Genomic DNA, 16,763 nt, shown 5'->3' with positions numbered 1-16,763 from the left:
ATACATTAATGAGAGCGACTCGTCCTTCCCTCCTCATTAAACTGAACATCAGTGACAGTGAAACCTCCTCCTCCTCTTCTTCACACAAAGGAAGGGTGAAAAAAAAACGAGGTTAAAAAAGGGGAAAAAAAAAAAATCAAAGCCCTTCTTCCACTTATTCACCTGAGAGGCAACACACAGCCAGGTTTAATGAGCTGTCACACTCACAGCTTCATTCGCGAAAAATCCATCCATCACAGAGGGAAATTAGAGGCACAGAGGTTTCCGTACAGTGGGAGAAAAATGTGAGGTTTTGTGGAACAGGTTTATCATTCAGAAGAGGGTTTCCCCAAGGTCTATGGGCGATTCAGGCACAATGATTTTTTTAATGATGTTATTTTACTAAAAAAAAAAAAAAGACACATTCTGCATCTTTTGGGACCAATTCAGTGTAATATTTATACAACAGCTGCAAGAAACACAAATCAAATCCTTTCCATTGCTGTTGTGGTTTTTTCTTATTGGATCTGTTATGTCATTTTTATCTTGAAGCATTGTTTGGGACATTGAAACTAAAACAATATGCCATATCCCCAAGGTTTAGACACAGTGATGGCTTTTACTGATATTTCACTGAAAACTAGACATTTTGGATAATCTATGGCCAACTGTGGCAGTATTTAAACCATAGCTACAAGAAGCATAAATCTTTGACATTGCTTTCATGTTTTGCCTTGTTGCAGCTTTTACACCATTTTTGTCTTGATACATCATAAGGTTTTTCTAAAGCAGCCAAAAAATCTTCTACAATTCTCTGGAATAGGTTTATAATTCTGAGGCTTATGGAGGGTTTAGGCACACAGATGGCTGTTATTGATTTTATCTGGCTGAAAGCTATACATTTTCCACCAACAAAAGCTGAAAGAAACAAACAAAAAAGAAATGTGTTTTTCAATGACCAAATATCAGAGTATTACTAACTCAGTGTTCCCACTTTTTCCCTGAAATTATTTTCTAGGACTTTTCCAGGACATTTTCAGTCGCTACAGAGACAAGTTATCACGTCATACTCAAATCCATTCCCCTGTCCCCCTCATTCTTTTCTACAGTTGTAACTTGCATTTACCCAGATTGTTTCTATGTTTATTCCTCAGACATTTGATGTGCAGTCTATGGCTATAATTTATCTATGAAAAATAATTATGACAAATGTATCATAGAATAATGCAAACACACCCACAGATTACAGCGTATTCATTAGCCTGACAAACTGGAGTTACAATAAGCCCTTTTCCACCGCAGGAACTTTTTTCCACTTAAAGTACTGTGTCATTTTATTGTGCTAGAGCTTAGTTTCTGCATTTACATGAAGTGTACTGCAGTTTCTTTTACCGCTCCCCCATACATCATCAGCCTGATTTGAATAAATTACCCTGAACTTTGGGTGTGATGGAAATGCAAAACACACAGATTACTTTTAGGAACTTTTTAACTATAAAACTATACTTTAACTATAAAAGTTCCTGGTATTTTGGTGGAAAAGGGCCAAATGTTTAACTGGACAATTCCCAACTTAACTTTATCTTCTGTTACTTTCTCTCCTGCACTTCCTCTAAAAATATTTGTATATTTTCAATAAATCACTAAAAAACAATTTCCTTTGTTTCATCTCAGTTTAGGCACACAAGGTCATAAGGCAGGGGGAGGATAAATAATTTTCCAGGATAACTTCACCGTTTCCAGGATGTTTAAGCTTTTTTCTCATTTTCCATGTTTTCCATGACTGGTCAATCATTTTCCAGGTTTTCCAGGATGCGTGGGAATGCTGCTAACTGTACATCTGTACAACATGTAGCAGCAGCTGTGTGTAAAGGTCAGTGTAAAGGTCAAACTAAACAATGAAACTACTGCATTTCCAGGTCTTCATTAATGTGAGCTGCAGAAGGTACCAGGCCTTTATTTGAAGGAGGTTCATTTTAGAGGCAGGTCTTCATTCAAATGTTTTCTTTGTAATGAGTAGAAATTGCCCAATTTAGTATGAAACTTCATTTTGATCCGGACTTTAAGAGTACAGCAATGTGCTTTTCTACAAATGCAACACTTTTTAAACTACTTCAAACTAAAAACCTTCAACCAAAATGTAAAAACAGGTGGTAAATGTTGTCTTGCAGTCATGCTTGTTTCTACGAATAACTGTTTTGCTGAAAAGACACACACCTGCAGTGACAGATCAGACAATAAAACGTCAGGTGAAAGGTCTATAAGTGTTGAAAACAGCTGGATTATTTGGGTGAACTCATAGAATTCAACATTATGCTTAACTGGCAGCACCATAAGTTTTTCTATATTATGATCTCAGCATGTAACTGAGAACTGGCTTTTATTTGTTTGTGTCGGCCTTGACACTAGCCATTAGTAAAGACCCAGCATGTAATTGTCTCTTGGGGAAATGCGGTAATTAGTTTAACACTGTTGGTGAATTAATGACTCTGGTGTTGACTAAAAACTAACTGAAACATCAATACGCCCTCATAGGTGAACTCCTAAAATGAAATCTGTAGGAACACAAAATCCTAATGGTAAAACTCCTACAAAACTGCATTTACATGACCTATATGTATATATTTTTTGTTTGTTTGTTTGTTTGTTTTTGTTTGTTTTTTGGTTTTGTTTTGGGTTTTTTTTGTCTAAAATACATCTCCTGTCCACCTATCACCTCCTCCATCTAAGGTTGGTCCATATTTAACAATGTTACCTATCACTTTATATTTTTTCCCTGAACTTATTCACTGTTCATGCATTTAACATCATGACAACTCAGAAACAGGAAAGGTAGTTAGAGTTTATGGGTGAAGAATTGAAGGTTTTAATGCAGGAATTATAATATTTCAGTAAAAGAACAGGCATATTATACAGACAAGTATTTTAGAGGCGGCATCAGGTGCATTTATTCTGTCTGATTTATTGGCTACTGTTTCTAAACCAAAATATACAGAATTCATTGTTAAGTTTGAGGTGTATGTGGATCAAATCTCAAGCAATTTTAATATTTTCATAAAATTCTGTAAAAATGTATCAATAATTAAACCTAAATTTATCTTCTGAGTATTATTTATTTATTTGAGCAAATGGCCAAAATCATCCATTAGTTAAAGCCACAGGTATTCAGTACAACAATAAAGGAAAAAGTAGAGTAATTCACTTCATTTAACAAAATAGTGAATAATCTTAAAAACAAGTAATGGTAAAAATAGGTAAGTGACAAAACAGTTGCATTTTAATCATTTTAAACAACCTATCAAGAAATCAACTAGCTTGTTTAAAATTAGTGTTGTCAAAAGATTAAAATGCTTAATCACAGGGTTGGTGTGGGTAAATTTCGATAAATCATTATTAAATATCATTTATTTCTAAATTATATTAATTGCACTTCATTTTGCATGAGCAAACAGACTCAAGAAAGAAGGGAATATATATGCACTTGACGTGTTAATTAAACACCTTCAACAGTTTCAACAAAACAACTTGAAACAACTGTTCCGTCTTGTTTTTTGGCCTCATATTTCCATCCAGAGGGCCAACGTGCTGTTTAGTGTCTTCCATCTCTATGGGTTGATTCTGCTGCCTGTCACTACCCAATCAACTGCCCATTTGTGCATGCGTGATGCTAACTCTACTTGGACAAACTGCTCGAAATTCGTTGCCAGAAACAGCCCTATATAAAATATACTTTTTTAAAAAAAACAAAAAAAACAAAAGACTACTCAATACATAAAACAGACTTTTAGTGGAACGTTCCTTTAACAAACAAACAAAAAAATCTGCATGCGTTGCTCATATTATGAACATAAAAATAAGAGTTACTCATAAAAGCCTCATCTTTAAAACACCATGAGGCGTTTAGTTCAGCGTTGCAGTGATTTATCGGCTGCAGACGTTAACATCAGGGCCGTGTTTTAATTTGACCGTTTTCTCTCATGTGATGGATGGCAGCAGATGTGAAGTAGCGGCGAACATCCTCGCTGCTAATGTAGCGTTCACAAACAGCAAACACCCACCCTGAGGCACAATAATATGTACATGAGCCACACAGAGGGAGAAACGAGCAACGCTTTGGGCTCTGATCGCATTTATTCATCACTTTAAATGCCTCTTGTGTTGCTGGTCGTTTAAGTGCAGCGATGGGACGTTACGCTGCCAACAAGGCGCATCTTTCAGTTTATTAAGTCCAGCAAAATGAGTATTTTTACAGTAGCGGTGAATCAGATTAGTGTCTGCATCAGTGTAAAAGTATAAGGTTTGAGAAATGTCTAGATTCACACTTCCTTACGGCCTGATCACAATCAAGGGTAACAGGAAGGGTGCACAGTAGATAAAAAATAATATTGCTCTATCAAAAAATCAGACAGGCCATTTTATTTGTCTGATATTTCTCTTTTAAAGTCCAAAATAGTTTTGTATTATGGTGTCTACTTAAAATTTTGCAGGCTTGTACCCCTGTCAAATCAGAAATTATTCGGTGTACGGACACTCCAGCCTGATAGCCTCCATAAGATATACAAATGTTTCAGCACTCAGGATAATCATGCATTGTTTATTGCATAGATGTCGTGTCCAAAGAATGCGTGCTGAAAAATTCCATATATTGACAGAAACAATAAAATTAGACCCACATATTTTGAATATGGTGTTCAGACTCTACTTGGTGTACGGACTCTACAAGATTGGAATGGAAATCTGGCTTACCACATGGCCGCACCTCTGTTAGATCTGTAACTAAGTCTACCTGGTGCAGGAGTAAATAAACATTTGTGAACAAGTTATAACAATATATCTATAAGGCATATACGTGATATTATTGACGGAAGTATATTGGTGTATGGACACTACATGAATTTTGGTGAACAACGCGCCATTGAAAACATGCGGTTCGACGTAAACATCCGTTTACCACACCAAAATTCCAAAGTTCCAAAATTTTCTGCAGCCAGGGAGCATACCAAAATCTGTCTAGCTGTGCATATTTAGTCATAATAATACTGAAATAACAGGTTCCCATTCTATTATTACAATTAAAGGGCTGTAAAAGAAGGGTTTTCAGAACAAAATGGTTGATTGTCTTAATACTGAAAATAAGGATTTATAATCAAACAGCTGTTCAACAAAAATGATCAATAAATGAAAAGCAATGTGATGTGTGTATTTTGTAATAAAAAAGACACAGGAGTTGAGTAGTAATTATTTATTGTGTTACAAAACATTATGTACAATAATTTTGCTCTCTTATAACAATAAAATTGTGCACATGTTTTCACAGTCATTGGGTCGCCATTTTATCAGTTTTTATCTGATTTTCTTCAAATTTGGAGGATTGCAAGATCTAGTAATAAGAAGGCCTAAGAAACATTTTGGGAATGGTTTTGGGGGTATCTTTTTGCAACACTGATTAATAACTGATGCAAATATACTTGTACACTTTGATTGTGATCAGGCCATTACCTCTCCTTTTAGTAGCAAACGTCAAGAAATTATGACAGAAGGACTGGTTTAAAGTGGAGCCTAGACCAGTTGATTTGTGAAGGGGATTGAACTGTTGTATGTTTACCATCCTCTAATACATGAATGTAAAAATGTTGTTAAATATGGACTGTAAATAAAAACATTAAAAGGGGTATATGTAGTATTTCTACTTTCAAATACTAAAAAATGACTAAAAAGTATCATTAGAGTGTTTAGAATAAAGAGTTATGAAGTTAATGTATTGGATTGTAGAGATATGAACTGAATATATTTACACAGACAGTCCAGTGTATTTACATGACCACTAGAGGGAGTAGTGAGTCACACTGAGTCAAAGAAAGTGGCAAAGTGATGAAAACTAGAAGCATTGTTGTTTTCACCACTGGACACAGCTCTAAATGAAAAGAATGCATTTGATGCTAAAATTACAGGAGTGTCTTCTTCATAAATGAGTTCGATTATGAGGTTTATGAGGGATTAAAGTTATTACATGATGTTATTATCTTTGCTAAGTTGCTGTTTGTTGATCCACGGTTCAGACTAAACTGTAACAGTTCTGACCTTGTTTATATGATTCCAAACAGATCTTTAGTTCAGCTACTGACAACACAATCGGTACAGAAAACAGAGGTGATTTGTGGTTTTACTGTGGCTGTTTTCTGTCTAAAAACAGAGCTAAACTAACAGAGCTTTAATGTATCAGTTGACAAAGATGTGAAGATTATTGAATATACAGTTACACCGTGTAAATTGTTAGAACAAGAAGCTACTGTAATTTTTTACTTTAAAAATTACAGAAATTTGTTACAGTGTATCACCACAATCCAGTATATTGGCATCTTTGGTATAATGCCAGAGCTCTTCTTTCTAAATACTCTATTGATTATTTTAGTTAATTATATAATGTTTGAAAATAGATATACCACACATAGCCCCTTTAAGTCTGAGATCATGTTAAGTCTTAATGTATAGGGTTTTTTTTAATCATTTTTGTCATATTGCGTTTTTAGCTACAGTGGGCAGATCTTTTCCAAATAAACAACGTAAACCAGTCACTGTCCAGTTCTACCAACTAGCTCTGACCAGTTTGTTTTTTATAGTTTTAATGTTATCCTCAAAAAAGATCTGAAAAGTTACTTATATTTCAGAAAAAAACATCAAATCTGAATGTGTGTTTTTTGATTCACATTGGAGTGTTATTAGAGGAATACTAATGTTGGACACAAAAAGGACGTGTTGTACTGCGTATGAACGGTGTTGTGAGTAAAATATGACTGTAAACTGGAGGTTTCCTGTTTCCTGCTGGGGGTAGGTGACAGAAAACATCGGTCTGATCAGCTGCAGTGTTTCTAAAGTCATCACGGTCTCTGAACATGTTCTGTTTGTCTGATGATTATTTCTCTGCAGGTCACTGACCCTCAGACCTCATCTCTGTGCTGCTGACAGGGGGCCCAACCTCTGGTCTCCGGGCTGATTGAAGGACGGCGAGTGGAAAACGATCATGAATAGAAGACAGACAGGATGATGAGTTTGTCCTCTGGAGTCACATTCAGCTTTGAATGTGTCATATAAAGAGACGAGGAGAGGCTTCCACTTCTGCCTCCACTGATTTAAGAAACATTACATGGTGTGTTTTCGCATGTTGATGTAGAGCTGACGAAGATCAGACAGAACACGACAGGAGTTCTACAAAATATTCTATATATAGAATAAGAGTTTAAAGTGTGAACCGTCCTGAAAGGAAGTATCCTTCTTCTTCTTCTTTTTCTCCTCCTCCTCCTCCTTCTTCCTCGTCCTTCCTCTTCTTCTTCCTCTTCTTCTTCTAAAGTGTATCATGTTTTTGAGGTAAGAAACTTGTTTGAAGATTTGTGAAACTTTGCAGATGTGCCAGTTTTTTTCTTTTTTTTTTTTTTACCACCGCCAAGGTGGTTATGTTTTTGCCGGCGTTGGTTCATCTGTCTGTCTGTCTGTTTGTCCGTGTGCAAGATAACTCAAAAAGTTATGGACGGATTTGAATGAAAATTTCAGGAAATGTTGATACTAGCACAAGGAACAAATGATTAAATTTTGGTGGTGATTGGGGGGGGGCACTGATCTGCCTTGGTGGAGGTCTGCACTCTCCAAGTGCTTTTCTAGTTTAAAAGATGTGTATATTGAAATATTGAATAGGTTTTTTGCCCAGCCTGACCTAGATGCACCAGTTTTGACCATTTCTAGCTCTTATACTTTAACGAACTCATCCTCTGAAGAAGAACAATGTTCGTCAAAATGTGATGGCTGAAGTCAACTCTAACACAGGAGCTAAATTTGAGTGCAGGTTTTTATTTGACTTAGTCCAGTTTAATCTAAAGACCTCTGCAATGAAACCTTATCAGTATGGTGGTTTTTCAGTGAGGACAGTGAGTACATGTACATGCACCCCTGGGGGTTTACCCTGGGTGTGTGGCCAGTTCATCGCAGGGCAAAAATTAATCAGCTGATCTCAAACACATTATTCATGACATTAAACATAGAGGTGAATGTAGGTCAAGATGTCACAGAGAGATGAACATTTGTGAATAAATTAAAGCAGGGTCCAAAGGGTTCAGTCATACAGATGAATTTGCAAAGATGAAAAATTACACAGAACACACCAAGAGTCAAGGGTGTCACTGAGTTTTGCTTTGACCATCAAGTTAAATGTTAAGTTTTTCAGTTTCGGATGCCTGGGACTAAATGTTTCATACCTTTGTAGATCCAGTGTGATCTGTAAGTTGTACTGCACATGTGTAAATGATAAGCTGAGGCATAATATTGATGAATTGCACTTATTTTTCCTTGTCTATTTAAGGATAGTTTGTAAATTTAAACATTTTCACACTGTAACTTGACTTTTTTTTCTACTACAACAAAGAGAAAAATGTATGTTACTATACTGTTGTTTTATTGGTCCAGCCCAGTTGAGATCATATTGGACTGTATGTGGACCCTGAACTAAAATGAACTGAAATAACACAAATGTCTCTAAATAACCACTAGAGGATGCTGAACATATGGAAAATATTAAAGTCCACAAAACTTTTCAAGTGGTCACCAACCATTTGCCCTCAGTGACATATTGGTTTTTCTCTATAATGGATGTGACTTCACGGAGTCTGGTGAGAATTTGTGATATGATTTGATACAATATAAATAAAACTGAATTGAATTTGTCTGTTTTGTTTCTTTTTTCTATCTTCAGTTTTATTTTGGCGGTTCAGACAGTTTGACCTGCAGCTTCAGCCAATCAGACGTCTACATTTACACTGGAGCCGCTACAACATCGACTGATACAAGACACTGTGTATGTGTGTTACAGTGTGTGTGTTTTTACCTGTAGTTTGCGCTCATGGTCTCCACTGCAGAGCGAGTTCAGAGAAACTTTGAAGGTTTTCCAAACCGGGTTGAGATTATTCATAACAGTCTGAAAAGAAACAAACGAAAGATGAAAAATGGATAAAGAGACCAAACACCAAACAGATTATTCTTTCTACCATGTCTTTATATCTGTGGATTTAAGTTATTTTCTGCTGATTTAATGATTTTCTGCTGACCACACCCATTTCCTGTCGGTGCCATGGACACCATCATGTGGACACCCTGATAAATGATTCCAGGGTTCCAGGTTGGTTCTGTTGGTTCTGGGGGACAGCATCTTAATGTCAAAAAGTAGCTGTCTTTGTTTCCACGTAGAGTGAGTGTTGTGATACTATAACATTAGTTTCAGAGTTTTTATACCTCTTTCATATCAGAAACCATATGACTCATAATATGTCCCTATTAAATGGACATTAAAAAGGTGAAAACACTCAAACATTTGGTCACAACTTCAACAAGTTAATGTCACAACTGGAAAAATAACACCAGAAAAATCAGGGGTCTCCAATCCTGGTCCTCGAGGGCCGGTATCCTGCATGTTTAAGATATGTATCTCTTCCAACACACGTGACAGTCGTTATCAGGCTTCTGCAGAGCTTAATGATAGGCTTATCATTTGAATCAGGTGTGTTGGAAGAGGGAAACATCTAAAACATGCAGAATACCGGCCCTCGAGGACCAGGATTGGACACCCCTGGACTCTAATCTAATGCTAATTTAAGTTTTAAAGAAGTGATATTTTGCTTTTTTTTTTTTTTTTTAATGGAATTATGCATTTTAAAACATTTCCCTGTGGTCTACATAAACTGTAAATGCTCTGCTTGGGTCTGAATTCTTCATTAATTAAACTCCACAGGTCCATCTTCAACCCTATTTCTGAGTAATGACACCAGAAAGGTGGTTTGGAGCGCTGGCCCTTTAAATGCACATGAGCCACTTCATGCCCCACCCCCTTCAGGTTGTTGGCTGTGCTGCTCTGTCCCGAACATTTTAGGTAATCTGCTCTAAGTTTGGACATATTTTCAGTTTGGACTACAACCGCTGCTGCTGATAAACCATTATGTCGTACTCAGAGAAATGTTCGTCAGAAGTCTTGACCTTATATGTTCAAATGTTGTGACGTAACTAGTTATAAAATGTAACAAATTAAGCAGGAATTAAAACAGGTTGTAGAAATCCACTTGATTTTTATCAAAATGAATATAAAGATAGCTTTGCAGCACATGGAGGGTTCACATTCAAACTTTTGGAACTGTTAGGGTCCAAATGCACAAATAAATGAACCAAAGACTAATAAAAGTGGGTTTAGCAAAATATGAGCCCTTTAAAATAGTTTTATTTCCTCCATAATACATCCAAGCCTGTCGCAATTATTACATAACTGTCAAATCACAAATACTTGAAATATTCATCATTGTTTTATATAATTGTAATAATCATCTCTGTTCATCTGGTTGGAAAAATTCATAAAAACAAACAGATTTAATATTTTACTTTTTTTTTTTTACTATTTTATTTATTTATTCACTATTTCTATACAGTTTGACTGATTTTATTCCATCTCTTTTCATTCTTCCTCTGCCATGAGTTTAATGTAGAACTAGAGCAACGCCAATTTATTTTGGTTTTGTTTCAGTAATAGGTTTTGTATAATTTAGTTCTGACATATTTGCTCAGTTTACTTTTTTTTTGGCCATTGCACTATTTATTATAATTTTTCTGTCGTTTTCCAATATTTCATTAACTGACTTGGTTTATTTAAATCATAACATATCTGCACTGTCAAACTGTTGTTATTAACAAAAGGGAAACAGAAGTATTGTTCATTGTAAATGTGAAAATTTAAGAAAAATGTAGTTTTTTTGGCTTGTTGCATCTTAATGCATTTTATTTAGTATTTTGTCTTATTTCTATGTTTAATCTCTTCAACTTTTATGTCAATTTCATCTTTTTTGGCTTATTTTTGTTTTTTTTTGTACATTATTTTAGTATTATTTTTTAATTTGTTTTTTTTATTATTTATTTGTTTTAGTATTTTTTTCGTATTTTAATTAATTATTTTTTTTATTTTTGTTATTTTTTTTTTTACATTATTTTAGTTTTACATTATTTTGCATCCAATAAATGTCTAATCTTCTTCACAAAGATTATGTGTACAATAACCTTTTGACTCTGATCAGTTTTGGCCATAGTCTGAGGTTTATTAGACTTATTCTACATTCTATTAGACAAAACAGACAATAATACCACTAATCACAGCTCTACACGTCATTTCTTAAAGTTTGTTCCATTTTCTAAGGATAAAAACAGCACAGTCAACATTCAGTTTCTGGATGAAGTGATGACACTCAACGCCCTCTTAGCTGATGATTGGCTGAACTCAAAAGTTTCTTATATCTTCATCCCAGTTTGAGACCTGAGAGTCCATCACAGATCATTCTGGTTGGATGGATTCCCAGCAGAAACTCACTCATGTGTCACTTTTTCAGTTCAGACCTTGATCATGTTGTCGAAAACCTCATCTTCCTCCAATGATAAATGAATCCTGTGAGTACGGCGTGAGGTGGATTCAGTGTTTGTACCTCAGTTCTGTAGACCAGCTGCAGCGTGGCGTCATCGTTCAGCCTGTAGATCTCCAGGAAAGGATCTGATTTACTGAAGAAGTCCTGAACACACAGAGATACGAATGAACAGGGCTGGTCTAATAAATCTGTCAGGTCTGGTCCTGTTTCACTCGTTGTAATTACATACTTTAATAAACAATCTGCCTTCACACTGATGGATTTTCCTGCGTTCGCTGTTTGTGACGGAGGACTTACCTTATCGTCCAGTTTCCTGGCGCTGAAGGAGAGCTCGATGTAGTCGTCGTTGCCCGTCAGTTCCTCTGCTGTGATCTGAAAACAAATACAAATGATTCTGTTTGATCAGAGGCTCATTATGAAGCAACGGCTCAGGTATTAACAACCAAGAACTGAATATTCACATCGGATGACCTGCTGTTCAGGAAGAAACAACTGGTACAATCTGGATTTTATTTATCATCACAATCACCAAATTAGTGTAGATGTTTCCTCTTTCATTCATTCAGTCATTTTCTTTTATTTCTTGCATTTTTTTCACATTTCACATTTCCTCTTTCTGCATCTTTTTCATGTCTTTTAACAGATTTTGACTTTTTTTATGTATTATAAATAATTTTTAACCCCATTTTTTTTTCTCATGACCATACTTATGTCAGTTTTAACCTTAAAAAACCTAAAAAAAAAAAAAAAAAAAAAATTACCAGTGATCAAAAGCATCTATTGATCCAATATGTTTATGTGGGGCCCTGAGTAATTAACATCAATGTTAATGAACACTGGTCACCCCCCATTATTATTTTGTTTAATTGTTTTATTTATTTACAGTAGCAGCTGTCATATTTTAGGCATGCTAATACAGTTTGATACAGGCATTGGGGGGGAAGGGGGGGGGGGGTCCCGAGGGGGTCCTCAGGTGGGACAGGAAGAGAAGCATGTGTGGTTACAGAAAAATGTCTGAAGTGTATGTGTGATGTGCTGCATGGAAGAAAGTAAAACCTTTTTTAAAAAACTCATGTACACCTGAAACTCCACTTGTGTCCGAGTGTGCAACATTTAGTAACAATTGAAACACTAATGCTATCAATACACTGAAATAATTCAGGTAAAATGTAGTTTCTCAGCTTTAAATCATCATCAGATTTAACCCATTTGGATGTTCACAGGCTCAGTACTGAACATAGAATGACTGTCATCATCTGCAACATTGATTCACCAGTAAAACCCATTTAGATCCGCAAATGACAGTGGTTGTAAACACTTGTTTTTATCCATTTTTCTTCCTCTAATAACCATAGTATTCACTCTGAGTTCTTTCAAACACACACATGATCAGTAAATTAAATGTAGTAAAATGCCTGATTTTCAATGCAAAATGCTAAATTCAGAGGAAAATATTCAATTAAAAGGTGATAAATTGCTTAAATGCAGTGGAAAATTCATTTGAAAGTCACCACAAAAATAGCTCTTGGTCTTTACTAAGGTATTTAAGATGACGCCTCAGGTTCTGCTTTGTTGAGAGGAAAGTCAAGATTCAAGGATGTTTATTGTCATTATGTGCACATAGCATTTTGCTTACAGGTAGTTCTCGGCTAGATAAAAAAATATAAAAACACACAAAAATATGTACATCAATATAAAAACACTAAAGAATATGTACATCAATAAAGAAACACTAAAAAATATGTATGTCAATATAAAAACACTAAATATGTACATCTATATAGAAACAATAAAAAAATATGTATGTCGATATAAAAACACTAAAGAATATGTATATCAAGACTATGTACATCACATATAGAAAAGAAGTGAAAAAACACACTAGAGTCTAGTAAAACAGTATGTGCAGCTAGAATGCCATTTGTACGCAATGTTATGTGCAATAAGCTCATATGTCTATATCTCCATGTTATTATCACCAAATTGGCTTTAAAACCTAAATTCTGTGGTATTCTGTGTTGTTATTTTTAAGAATTAATGAGACAAACAGTTTAAAACAAGATGATTTTACAAACATTACATAAATGTTTCCATCCCATGAGAGTCATTGTATCTCAATGAAATGTATCTTCATATGATTATTGTAGTTGTGGAAAAATACGTCTTCCTGAAGTGATGATACATTTCCATGTGACAGCGATGAAAACACCTCAAGGGTAGATGACGGATGAAATGTGATAACAGCACAATGTTCAGATAAGACGAAGTGACGCCGCTGGGCTTTTTCACATAATAAACACACATATATTCATGTTTGTGTCTTATTATCATGTAAACAGACTGACAGCATTCATTATTAGGCAGATTTCAGCCTCGGGAGGAAGGAAAACACCAAAACAGAAAGGTTTCATTACACAGAGGAAAGAAAAATGACTGCAGGAAGACAAAAGATTAGAGGAAGGAAGAGGAAGGAGAAAAACGAGAGGAGGATGAAGACAAAGGAAGGATCGGCAAAGAGTAACGGAAATTCAAGGAAAGTAATAGAAAAAGATGATGAAAAACAGAAACAGACGACACCTGGGAACATGTGGAAGGAAAAAAAACTAAAAAGAAAAGCAAATGGAAAGAAAAAAATGAGAATACTACAGAAGATGGAAAGATGGAAAAGAAAATAAATCCAAACAAGTAGGAAGATGGAACAGTATGAAAGAAGAGGAAGAAGGAGGGAAAACAGAAAAATGGAGGAAAAAAGGAGGATAGACATGAATGAAAAGAAAGACAACACAAGACAAAACATGACAGAAATCATGGTCAAAACTAAGAGGATAAAACAATGGAAGATGAAGTCAAAAAAAAGAAGAACAATGAAAGGAAACAGAATAAAACAGGAATAAAGATAAAGGAACAAAAAGACACAAAGAAATGGTGAATGTGTGTCTCCTCAAACAGCTGCTTCCTGCTCTGAAGCCCTTTCACAGTCAACGCTGCCTGTTTGAGGTGTAAAAACCATCAGAGAGGATTTTCACTGTGAATGTGTGGATGAATGAACAGTAAAGACGAGGCTTCAGGTTGGTCGGAGGGAAATCCTCCAAAGAAAAGACAAACTGAAATCCTGTCGGTCCGGTTCAGAGGATCAGAACGATCAGGGCTGATGGGAAAAACCTGTGAAATGCAGCTCAGACGGATGGAGACTGGGTTTCAGAGACGCAAACAGGAAGGAAAATGAACAAAGTTTGTGCTTAAAAAATGTCAAGTGAGGACAATGAGTTTAAGGCAGAAGGAGGCGAGTTAGAAACAACACAGAACATTTAATATCCATAACGTCAGCTCGATACTAGACCTCGTTTTATCGACTTATATGGAATTAGATGAAATAAACTGAGACGCGTCCAGCTGATCTGTCACGTCTGGAGAAGTGATGAAAGAAAACTAGAAGAAAATGGATAATAGTAGTAAACAAAACACTGAACATGATGAAGAAAAAAATAAGATTGTTGTTGAAAAGGAGAAAAAAGATCAAAATGAAAATACTAAAAGCCGAGAACACAACAGAAAAAACAAGAACATGATGAAAATGGAGAAAAGACGAGAATATGAGAACAAAATGTAACGCAGCAAAAAATATATTTAAAAAAAAAAAAAAAATCAAAGAACTAAAATTTTCAAAAATCAACACAATTTAAAAAATGTAAAAAAAAAAAATCAACACAACAAAAAAAGTAAAAAAAAAAAAAAATTAAATAAAACTAAAAAAATAAACTAAATAAACACAAAAAAAAAAACCACACACAAGAAATGTTTAAAAAATCAACAACAAAAAATTTCAATAAGAAATTAAGAACTTATGAATAGGATATGTATTATATAAATATGAATTAGGTTAAACTGAATTAAAATGAAATTGAATTAAAATGAAAACAAGAACACAATAACAAAATGAAAAAAAAAATACAACTTGCTCCTCTGTTTAACACATTTCAGTCAAACTCCAAAACTGTTTCCTTAGAACTATAACATCATTACATATCACTGTTGTTTTATCACCCATTTTCAACCTTCTGTTTTTTTCTAAACTATATGTATGATGAATGTTGAGGAATGGGAACAGTTCGGATACGAGACCAGACAACAAATAAAACGACAATAGAAAATACGCAGAAACAACATAATGACCTGACAGGATGAACATATCAATGCATTATTGTAGGTTTGTAGCTCGTATTTACTTCATGTCATCCAGAACAAAGTGTAAGTGTGTGTCTTCAGTGTATTTTAGTTTTTGCTTGTCTGATCTTTTAACGTGAAAAGAATCTCAATCTGGGGAAGAGTCTATAAACTCTACTCTGAATGATCAGTTCACCCGTTTTTGTCCAAATAGCATCCTTAAATAATGATTAAAAGAAATAACTGATGGATAAACGGTTAAAGAGCAGATTTGATTTTCTTTTACATTTATTCTGGACTGTTTCTGCAGGAACATGGATTTCTTGTCATAAATGCTGCAGAATGTCCTCATGTCCTTAATGGTCTGACGTGGGGACAGTTCTGAGCCATCAGAGACTGAACATGGACCAGACTCAAACTCCATGAGTCTGTGGATCAGATCAGGAAGTAATAACGTGATCGGACTGAGACGTGGTGGATTCTCACCGTGATGATGGCTTTTCCCACGGTGCCTCCTGGTCTGTGCAGAGCTTTGGACAGTTTCCTCTGGGAGATGATCTGCAAACACAGGGTTTACATTAAACATATGTGTCAGTGAAGGGAAATCCCACTGATACATGTGCAGATAAGAATAAAACCCAGTTCAGCATCACCAAGACTGAAACGTTAAGACGATTACAGAGGAAAACTGTAAAATGGTCTTTAAAGTCTCTAACAGGACTATGAATTATTTCTACTTTCAAAGATTAAAAATGGACTGAATGTTTGGAATAAAAAGCTCTTACGTTGTGGCAAAGATGTCAATGTATTTATTTTTTTATTTACAGTGGTGTGCAAAAATATTAGAACACTTGTCAAATCTAAACAAAAGGGTGGTTTATTTTTTTCCCAGAGCCTGAATTTCACTTTTTTGTCACTGCAAAAGGTAAAGGCAAAGCTACTGAGAATATTTCACCTACAAATTTATCAGTCCAGTGCTTTTTTTTTGCATTTTACTCTAATATTTAGTGTGACCCCCCTTGGCAACACTCTAAGGAAACTAAGGAAACTCTCTGGAATGAGCTTCTGAGAGCGTGGAATGACATTGAGGTTGAAAATACATCGACACAATGCCAGAAAGATGCGCTGCTGTGATTGTTGCCAAGGGGGGCCCACACTAAATATTAGAGTAAAATGTAAAAA

General features: G+C 35.2%; 1 protein-coding gene across 1 annotated transcript in view; it reads right to left on the bottom strand.

Annotated features, from left to right (window-relative positions):
- The window catches only part of cpne4a (copine IVa), a 143,363-nt gene that overhangs the window by 64,088 nt on the left and 62,512 nt on the right, over positions 1-16,763 (bottom strand). Inside the window, exons 4-7 of the mRNA XM_030157841.1 lie at positions 16,068-16,139; positions 11,715-11,789; positions 11,478-11,561; positions 8,852-8,941 (exon numbers count right to left, since the gene is read on the bottom strand). Coding sequence (XP_030013701.1) covers positions 8,852-8,941; positions 11,478-11,561; positions 11,715-11,789; positions 16,068-16,139 — 321 coding nt within the window. The remainder of the gene's footprint in view (positions 1-8,851; positions 8,942-11,477; positions 11,562-11,714; positions 11,790-16,067; positions 16,140-16,763) is intronic.

This window comes from Sphaeramia orbicularis, chromosome 16 (assembly GCF_902148855.1).
Source record: "Sphaeramia orbicularis chromosome 16, fSphaOr1.1, whole genome shotgun sequence".
NCBI lineage: Eukaryota > Metazoa > Chordata > Actinopteri > Kurtiformes > Apogonidae > Sphaeramia > Sphaeramia orbicularis.
Note: the sequence above shows the minus strand (reverse complement) of the source record. Positions and strands in the feature narration are given on the sequence as shown.